The sequence below is a fragment of the Seriola aureovittata genome, chromosome 16, assembly GCF_021018895.1.
Source record: "Seriola aureovittata isolate HTS-2021-v1 ecotype China chromosome 16, ASM2101889v1, whole genome shotgun sequence".
Lineage (NCBI taxonomy): Eukaryota > Metazoa > Chordata > Actinopteri > Carangiformes > Carangidae > Seriola > Seriola aureovittata.
Window position 1 is genome coordinate 23,943,695 of NC_079379.1, and position 10,703 is coordinate 23,954,397.

At 43.1% G+C, this 10,703-nt stretch overlaps 1 protein-coding gene across 1 annotated transcript in view; it reads right to left on the bottom strand.

The window, feature by feature from the left end:
• foxo6b (forkhead box O6 b) overlaps positions 1-8,630 on the bottom strand; it is a 44,746-nt gene extending 36,116 nt beyond the window's left edge. Inside the window, exon 1 of the mRNA XM_056399889.1 lies at positions 5,940-8,630. Coding sequence (XP_056255864.1) covers positions 5,940-6,437 — 498 coding nt within the window. The 5' untranslated portion in view covers positions 6,438-8,630. The remainder of the gene's footprint in view (positions 1-5,939) is intronic.
• Positions 8,631-10,703: the final 2,073 nt, after the last annotated feature.

A 10,703-nucleotide genomic window follows, 5' to 3' on the forward strand; every position in this document is an offset into this window, starting at 1 on the left:
CGTCGTCCGAGCCAGACACCAGAACATTTTGAAAGCCCTTAGGTCTGGTAGACAACATGGAGAGAATGTGTGTGCTGGGCCGACATTTTACGACACACCACCAGGCACGATTCCCAAGATCCGCCTGCCTCGCTGACTGTTGTGTGTCTGGACTCGGTTTTCTCTCTGGAATTTCCGTCTGTAGAGTGTTTCTCAACATTTTATTCCAGCTGATTTATTCCAACTGATTGAAGTGTGAGGGCTGAGGGCGAGAATATTATGTTCTATTCTAACCAGTATGACTCATTTAAGCAGAGAACACCCCGCCTCCACTGCCGGTGCATCCCTTGTTTACATCCAAACCCTTCTCCAGACTGAAGTGATATATCGGCCCGCGTTTCTATTCAAGCGCCCTTTCTTTTTCTTTTTTTTTTTTGTAGATCGGCATCAACTGACGAGGCAACTGATCCTCTCGGATACAAAATCTGTCCGTCTCCGCGTGGCCTCCTTTCCATTCAAGACCTCAACGACTCTTCCCAACTGTTTTTCTCTCCATTCACAGGACTGATCAGATGAGGTTTACCATAGTTTCACATTCAACAACCAACCCCCTTCTCCTTCCAAATTCCTCTTCCCGTTCCCCACCCCCAGTTAACCCAGCGCCAAGCCCGCCAACTCAAGAGCTGCCTCTCCTTCTGCTGTGCCTTTGTGATAATAACAATAACTGTGTAGCGGTGCAGAGGGCTTTCTGTTGAGCCAGCGCCAGGCCGGCTGGCACAGGGAACCCTCTAAGCCTGTTCCACCATCTCCAACCAATTCCCCTCTGTCTCGGCTGGCGCTGGAGCATCACAGGCATTAAGGCTGCTATCAATGTGCACAGCAGCAGGGGCCACCGCCACCACTCTCGCACTCACTCTACTTTTCTCTTTCTGCCTCTATCCCTCTCCCACTCAATTCTGAATCCAATTCAAAAAAGGTTTTATTGGCAGGACAAATAATACCTTGTTCTTCAAAATGTCTCCTTGCCTCCTCTTTTTTTTCCTCTCTCTCTCTCTGTGCTCTGCACCTTATTCTCCTCTTCTATCTCCTGCAAGTGGGATCTCAGCAGAAGGAGGTGATGACCACCAGCGTGGGCGGTAAAGTGCATTGTGATGCATTACAAGCAGATTAGAAGCATATTAGAGGTAAAGATCCCATTTTACTCTCAGTAATCAGGGATATAGAAGAAGGTAAACCAACATAAAGTCAGACTGACTATTTTTAGGGATGAAATTAATCATGTTAGATTTTAATTAACTTTTTTTTATCCTGTTTATTATATAAAATGGATTTTCACCACCAAAAAAAATTTGATTTTTGTTTGTATTATTATTATTATTATAAGAAGCTCCTGTAACTAGTTAACACCAGTTACATTCTGCCTGTACACTATTTCACCTTTTTCCATCTGAGAGCCAGGACTGACAAAACAAAAACAAAAACAAAAGAAAGGAAATACAATTACTTCACGTTACATATGAACACAGCTTAGCATGTGTTCATATGTAACCCCATCACTTGCCAAAAAGAAAGAACATAGCTTTAAAATTTGCTTTAAAAAGCTGATGTCCTACAATACAGTTCTGCACAGACTGAGACTGTAAACTGACTCATACCTGAAGCTACATTTTTTCTCCTTTATTTAGTTTACTGAGGTTTACTGCTCACTATAGACTGTGTCCATTATAAACAGAGCTGTGAAAGAGGGAGTGATTTCACACACAGTATCCGACTCTTTCCCTCTTCCCGCTGCAGTGCATCTACTTGCAACATATGACACATGGATGCAGACGATTGGCAAAGGGACAGAGGGAGAAATTTCTTGTTAAATTGCATTTGAAATGCAACTGCAAAACCCAGAAAACATCAACACTTCAGGGTCAGAGGGTTTGGATCAGTAGCAGAAATCTGCTATACACAGGTGTGCAGGGATTATGTGTCATTGAAGTCTGCGTGAACATGCAGCTTTCAAACTGATCCAGATGCTTCTCAGAATGGTGCATTCAGGAGCAAATACATGAAGAAATCCCTTTTTTTAATACAAATTTAGACACTTTAATGCTCATAAATGTTTGCAGCCGTCTCTCAGGTGCTGGACACCGAACTCTCTCACCATGTGACAAATACTGTCAAATTGATCAAATTCCTTTAAGTTAAAGGCAAAAAAAAACAAACAGGAATTTAAGCTTTTATGAAATTATAATTGACCTTCATGGGTATTGCTGCTTGTCTTGCCGTGTGCTCATTATTTCGGAGGCTGATTAGAACAGTCTTACGCCCACATTGTGCCTTTAACATGCCGCTCTGCGAAGCCTTCAGGTAGAGTCAGTCAGCTCCTACCTGCCTGCCTGCCTGCTGCTGAATGTGTGTACAGTACAGCCTGCAGACAGGCCACCGCTCAGCACATCCATTCCCACGCACAGCCACTTGTGAAATGAATATAACAGTGTGTGTGTGTGTGTGTGTGTGTGTGTGTGTAGCACCACTGTGACCACCTACAGAACTGAACTTACTTCATTACTTCATATGACCAAACACTGCCTCCCACCTCAGATGCAATAACAAACATGGCCAAAACACTTGACCGCAATTACTGAACCACAGTCGGAGAAATCCATACATAGACATCATGGTAACCCTGCTGCCAGGAGCTTAAGCGACACTGTGTGTGTATATATGTGTGTGTGTGTATATATGTGTGTGTGTGCGACCACAATCAAAGAAATCTATACACTACCAGTGGACATGAGTGTGTGTGTGTGTGTGTATGTGTGTGTGTGTGTGAACGTGTGACAGAAATCCAATCCACCACTGTAGCCTTGGTGCTTGACACTTAAGACATGTGAAGAGACGCCTCACCAGTGTGTGGGTACAGTACATGTGTAATGTGTGTGTGGTATTAAGAGGCAGGAGAAGCTGCTGGCCCAGATGAAGACAAAGAGCCCAGCGGCTGAATTGAGCAGCAGCTCTCAGACAGGATTACACAACAGTTCTTAAAGACTGCTTTTAATAGCAGGACTCTGACTGGATCTTATTTCCCTCCCACTTATCCCATCCAGCCATCCATCCATATACACCCCCCACCCCACACACACACACACACACACACACACACACACACACACACACACACACACACACACCTCCCCTCCAACACGAGCACACCCGTCCTCTGTGCTGTTCAGTGTGAGTAGAAACATACAGCAATGTGTGAGGGTGTATATCTATATATATATATATATATATATATATACTGTATGTTAAGTGTGTGTGTGTTTATGTGCCTCCTCATTAAAATCGCTGCCAAACATTACGGTTCAACATGTGCCTGCACACATCTCCTTCTTTCCTTTTTTTTTTGTTGTTGTTGTTGAAGAGTGTTATTATGATGGAATCAAGTTGTTTTTCCGCCTCGACTTGGAGCCTCTCTCTCCACCAATCAGCTTCCTTGCCATACTGACCAATCGTGAAGAAAGAAAACACACAAACATACACACAGAGAGCTGGAATGGGAGCAGGCATCAAGCTGGGCCATCCTTGGGCAGCACAAACAAGGCCCCGGGAATTAAACCCCGCTTTAAATCCAATTTTAAAACCCCACCATACCATAAAGATTGGACAGAGGTTTGTTGCTGCTCTGCTCAGAACTAAATCAGATGGTGATTTTATTGAGATTAATCTGTGCCGTAATACTGCTCAACTGGAGAGGCTGGTGTGGAGCCAAATGAGATGTCGGGGCAGGGGAGAGCGTTGAATAAACCTTGTGTGAGAGAGAGAGAGAGAGAGAGAGAGAGAGGGATGGAGACAATGGCACTTATCAAAAACATTCTGTAAAGATATGACGACGTTAAAGGATGTCCGACTCCCAACCACTGCAACTCGTGCTTCCTGTTCTTTTAAGCTCTTTCTGTTTGTATCGGCTGCCAGATAAACACACAGGAAAGTAAACTGCAAACTTAAAGGTGCAGCCCAACAATTTTACACATGAAGTTTAGGTTTGATTGCCATGTGGAGGATTGTGTAGACTGTAAGAATAAAATAATTATAAACATTATAATACAGGTTTTTATAATGTCTCGTGTTTCTGGGAGGACGCTTTAAAGTTTGGAGAAAAAAAACAAATAACTCTGATGATGTCACAGCGATGTCATCAGGGTTATATCAGCTTGAGCTCAAGATGAAGTTTAGTTTAGTTGTCATGTGGAGGATTGTGTATGCTGTAAGAATAAACAATAATAATATTCTGTGTTTCTACAGAGCGCTTTAAAAGTTTGACATCTGATTGATGATGTCACAGTGATGTCATCGGGGTTATCTCAGCTTTACGCTCGCGATTTAAAATTCTAACAGAAAGCCTGTGTTACAAACTGGAAGTGTGGGCGGAGGTGTCTGACAAAAAGACATAATTGAGTTGCATGATGGAAACTGTAGGATTTAGCGTTTCCAGCCCAAATATTAAGGGATAAAAAAAACGGAGGATTTCTCTGCCTCTGCTGCTTTAATTTTCACCATTCTTTTTCTTTAATGTGTCCCTTGTGAATGTGCCAACTCTATGGAAGCAAAATACTGAATTGCTTGAGTGCCCCTTTTAAACATGCTTCCTGGCCATCTTTAAGATTATTGTCATGTTTAATGATGTGTCTCCCAGCTGAAGCAATGCCAGTAAATGTTAAAGCCCGCTGTCAAATTTAACAAGAAGGGAGTTATTGAGGCTACTCCTGCTCTGTTGGACTATCTGCTGTAGAAATTCCCATTAATTGCAGTATTGACTCTTTGGTTAAACTCCCACTACAAACAAAATAACGTAAAAGACGAGTGGAAACACAGCAACCCAGATTTTCTTTTTCTTTCTCCCCTCTCTTTTTCTTTCCTAAAACAATCTTGTTGTTATAAGTGTTATTCAGTGTATTTAAATATGACTCAGGGCTCAGTTTGGACAGTCCTGATTGATGTGTGTAATGGAACATTTAATGCCAGGAGACCAGAGGGAGATTTGCCAGATATTGGAACACAGTGTACATTCAAGTAGGAACTAGAATCCTACTAATATTCATTTTCCTTGCAGGAGTTTGATAAAGATGTTTTTAAAAAAAAAGGGGGGGGGGGGTGTCACACGGGAGAAAAACTTTGTCCAAGATAAATAATAGTATGAGGTGGAGCTCCAGTACAGGGCTTGGAAACAAAAGACCATTAATCCTCACGCAGAATGGATGGTAAATTTAAGTAGATTACAACAACCAATCTAATAGATTAACCTCATATTAATTTGAATTTAAGGGATAATCTGCAGTTACATCTGTTTGCTGTGACACCCCATGTCATCATCTCTTGTTATTGTCCTTTTAAACCCCACGCCTTGTGCCATGCTTTCGCACAGACTGTGCGTAATTCAACGTGCGCACAATGGATAGCAGGGGGGCGGGGTGGCTCCAAACGCTTTATCCCGAACACCCAACCGGAGGAAACGGGTGACGCTCCGAGTCGAGGAGCTGCAAATCGGACCGGAGGCACACTTTGTCCCCAGTGTGACCCGATAACGCCGAGAAATACGGGCTTGAAACCAGACACTTTACGAATGCGTCACAACGCGTAACAATCGCCTATCCAAAGGGAACCGTGGAGAGGAGGCGGGTTGACTCCGTGTGGCTTCTCCTATATGCACGGGCTGCAGTCCCTAAATACGATGAACCCAGTGAACCCTTCTCCAACCATGCTCACCGCCCCTTTCCACACACTGTACTCTGGAGTGACACGGGGACACGCCACTGACATAAATTGTTGGAACCAAGGGTCAATTATGTGGCTTTCAAATATGCAGAAAAGGAGTTATGCTGCAGACATGGGCTGAGGCTAAATATAGTGTAGCTTCTCCACTAAAACCTTCGCCATGTGGTGTTAGAGAATTCTTTCATGTGGCCTACCTTCCATCCGGCTGAACTGTTGCTGTCGCCTTTATCCTTGAAATAAGGAACAAAGCGAACCATCCAGTCATAAATTTGGGACAGGGTGAGTCTCTTTTCCGGGGCGCTCTCGATGGCACGGGTGATGAGGTCTGCATACGACAGGTTCCCCCACGCGTTCCGCCGGGAGGACTTGGCTTTGCGCAGCTGGCCGGCCACGTCGAGCGCTGCCCCGGACATGCAGGCAGGAGCGGCCACGACCGGGGCCGGGGCGCCGGCTGGATGCTTGATCTCCGCCGGTGCGCCGCCTTTTCTCTCGGCCCGGCATGCGGGCACGTTGTACTGCTCCACTTTGACCGATGCCAGGGCCAGACCCCGGTTCGCCTCTTCTCCCCCGGGGAAATCCTCCGGACACGGCAGCGGCCAGGTGCACGACCGCGACCGGCTGTGAGGCTCAAATTCCGAATCGATATCAACCTGATGCGCGTCCATACCGCTGTTCTCCATCATCATCAGCATGTTGATCTCCCGCTGAATAGATGTCAAAACCGGGCAAGGTCACTATAACAAAAAAAAGCTTGTCAATGTTGATGTCTGCCAGTGAGTTCAAATGCCCCCCCCTAAAAAAAAAAACTGCTCTGTTGTACAAAGAGAACAGAATCTAAATGTTTAGTTTCACACAGAGAGGTGATCGACCAGGATGAAAAAGCCGGCAGCGGTGTGGGATATTATCATTCTCCTCAGTGCAACAATGTGGCTTCACATCAGGACAGATGAAGGTGTATCCGAGGCATCAACAACAGTATCAGTCTCTCTTCCATGTTAATTGCACAACACCGGCTGTGTGGCTGCATGCAGGACCGAGTGACGGTCAAACATCCATTACGAAAGCCAGACACACTTGGAGAATGTCTCTGTGCTGGCTCCGGCTGCAGCAACAGTTGATCCCTTTGACAGATGAGGGTCCAGTGCAGGTTCAAAAGCGACGCTTATCAAACTCCCCCCTTAAAAAAAAAAAGAAAAAAGAAAAATGAATTGACTTTATATTTTTCTCTCCAGGCTCAGATCCCAGCCTTTTTTTTTTTCTCTCTCTCTTTCTTTTTTTATTTATTTTTTTTTTTTACAAGCGTCTTTCTGCAGATCGGCTTCAGCTGAAACTCACTGCGAGCGCAATTACTCCCATAGAAATAGAAAACAGGCTGTAATGAATCATTTATATGAAGCCGTGAATTTCCAGACGAGAAAAAAAGCCCTTCGTGGATTTGATTTGGAGCATCCTCTGCGTCTCCTCCGACGCTTCTCCGCCAGACGCTTCTCCCGGTGTAGTAGATATTTCTACCTTTGTCTTTAGCTTTCTGCTCACATGTCACATGGGTACCGTCTCTCTGCCTATTGCTCTGCCCTTATACTACAAGCCCGTGTGTCTCTGAAGGCTTCAAGCCACTTAACTGTAGCCTGAAATAAAGTGGAATAAGTGCTGCTTCCATATAATTGGACGCCGCCTGGATCAAGTCACTCCCTCCAGAACAGGTTTCCAGAGGAGGAGGAGGAGGGAGTGTGTGTGTGTGTGTGTGTGTGTGTGTGTGTGTGTGTGATGCCATACTCCCAACAACACAGTTTCCAATTTCTATACATCACATTCAGACGTAATTTAAGGACGTTTTTCATGTGACAATCACTACAAGTGAACTTTATTGTCAGTCTGTGTTTTGTTTTGTATGTTCTAATAGTCTAATTAGCCAAACATTGTGCATCAAATCAATTAAATCAAGCCTCTTTAATATGTTTTAACGTCTGAATTTTTTTTTTTTTAACGAAACTCCAAAAGGCAAGAACCTACACTTTTCATTTGTAAATCCTTACGAAGGTTATCCATGCAGTTTCTGTGTAGTTCAGATTAATGAGGCAGCCTACAGCTTCATAGGCTGAGGCCTTGATTTATAGTATTTATAATTTATACTGACCTTTGGACAACATTTATGCATTTTCTAATATAGTAATCCATAAGACACCTTGTACAGCTGCGAATAACTAGTAAATCTATGTAAGCAACGATTACTTCCTCCATGAGCCTTCGGCATGAGACACTGACTTCATGAGCCCTCCTAACGCACGCCCACCACCAAAACGATGTTTTTTTTATCATTATTATTTGGATTTTTCTTTCTTTTTTCTTTTTTTGTATTTAATTTATTCAGAAATGTATTTATTTTTACTTTCTGTAACATGTAAATGCTGTTTTAAAATCTTCTCCACGCTCACAGGGACACAACTCTGGGTAGAAAAGCTTTTATTTGTTTGACATTTTGTCTGACTTAAAGTTTAACATTTTAAAAAACTACCGGTATAATTTATAAAATACCAGAAACGTTTTTACTGAGGAGAAAATCAATGTCGAGGAAGGTTCACTGACGTTTTGTTTGTCTGACGTTTTTAGACAATATCCACACATGACAACTACGGTATACTAACTGTGCTGAGGGGAAATAAACTGTGGTTAATGTATGGTCAGGGATGACACCAGGAACATTTAGACTCTGATTCCTCCGTTGTCCAACGAAGTTCCTGAAAAAGTTCCTGGTAGGTGCTTTTTATAGGTTACTACTGTTTTCATTTGCATATCAATTCTTGTTTTGTTTTTGTCTCCTTGTTGCTGGTGCAACCTCCCAATCTCTGTCAACATCTTAAACTAAACTGTGCGTTACATTAAAATCAAATGTGGCTCTCAGGGTCGAAGAATCAAACTACCAACTCCCCCTCACTGTCTTTGTCACACACCATCGCCTTTGGTGGGTCTGAGTCCATAAAGCAGGCTTCATCAATAGCTGCTCTGTGTGCTCTGTAAGCTCCTCTGGAAACCCCCAACACTGACAGAGGCTTCCACTCTCTGACAGCCGGTTGTCATTGACAACCATAACCTCAAATGCACCTAAATGGAATGCTTTCATGAGGACTAAATGGGCCTATCAACATGAAGATAGCGAAATGTTCAGTGCGTGTGTGTGCATGTGTGTATGTGTGAGAGAGAGAGAGAGAGAGAGAGGGGAAAAAAATAAGAGAAGAAGAAAAAAATGGAGAGAGATGCTGTAAATGGGAACAAACAGAGGGAAAATTCAAAACACATGGCTCTGCGGTTTCGAGGGGAGATTTTTATGCGCCACAGAGAAGTTGTAACAGGAATGTGGTGTGACTCCTATCATATGGAATGAAAACACTGAAGCCGTGCCAGCAGGGTGGATATAGGGTGTTCAGCTGTGGCTTACAGCAAAGTCCTCATCATCACGACTAGGTGCTGTACGGCCGTAGCGTAAACATGAGAGACATGAGTCACACGGCTGGACACAATGCGAGATAGACGGAGAATTACATGGTTTCACACAGGGATGGGGGGGGTGGTGGGGGGGGGGGGTGGATTCGTCAAAGATACTGTGGCCATTTGTGCAAAAATATGAAGTGATTACAAGAAGAGCCTGAACATTCATCGCTTCCAAGAAACATATTTTTACAGCAGTGTTTCATTTCCAGCGATATTTTGTCAGATTAACTGATTCTGCCAATTGGATTTGTGTGAGGTTCATGTTTATCCATTGTCCCTCTATTTTCTCAGCATCACATATTAATGATATGCATATTGACTGTCACTGCCGCCTCCATCAAGATGCCTCTTCCTATTGAGCTCTAAGTCAACTGATGCCCAAACGACGGGATACAGTGAAGGGCGAATAACCAACAACAACAATAAATAAATAAATCAGTGTACACATGGTTTAGGACGGTATGAATATGTCACAATAAAAAGGAACAGGCCAATATTTAGGGAAATACGCTTCTCATCAAAGCAATAATCTGGCAAGATTGATTGATTGATTGATATGAACCACATGTGAATCTAGTGTCGACATACTGCAGGTCCAGGTAATGTTAGCTTAGCTTTGCGCAAAGACTGAAAGTAGGGGGAAACTGTTAGCATATACAGTATCCCAGTTAAAAGTAAAATAAAAGGCCAGTTTTAAACTGACTTCTGGTTGGAAGCTCTTCACCGATATGCCAACACAAAACTACTGCTGTATAAAGGACACTCACCTGGCGTTCAGGTGTTTCTATTATGTTGTCCACCCCATTTATAATAATCTACATAACAGAAACACCTCTGCATAATGTAACACAGCTACACACACACATCCTCCACAATGATAATCAACATCCGTCTAAAACAATTTTAATACAAACTGATTATAACCTCCATGCAGGAGGATTTACTGCAGGACTGTCGCATTAGACTACATCAGTTTTAGCCAGATGTTCCTAATAAACTGAACACTGAGTGTAAATTAGTAATTATCAGTTGTATGCACAGACTGCAAAGAGCCTGACAGGAATTGATTGGTTGATTTCAGTGCTGTTCTCACCTGGGAACTGATTCACCTGGCAGCTTAAAGATTAATTAATTCAATAGTTTTATCATATATCATTATTATTATCACCAAATAAGATGTTTTACCGCTCATCTTTTAAAATGTAACGCAGTAACACGTTTACTCAGAGATATTTTAATTTATCGGTTATCGGTAACACACATGTCCAAAAGCCCATTGCGCACGGCACACAAGAACATATCCAAATACGCACATTTTTTCAACAAAAGCTTCATCAGTTGGAGGTTAAAGTAAGTGACGGCTGAATATTGAACTGCTCGGCGGCAGCTTATAATAAACCAAATAACTTACTTTGAGCTGCAGGTGTCAGGTGCTCCGATAGTTATAATAATCCAAACGTGGCCTTGCG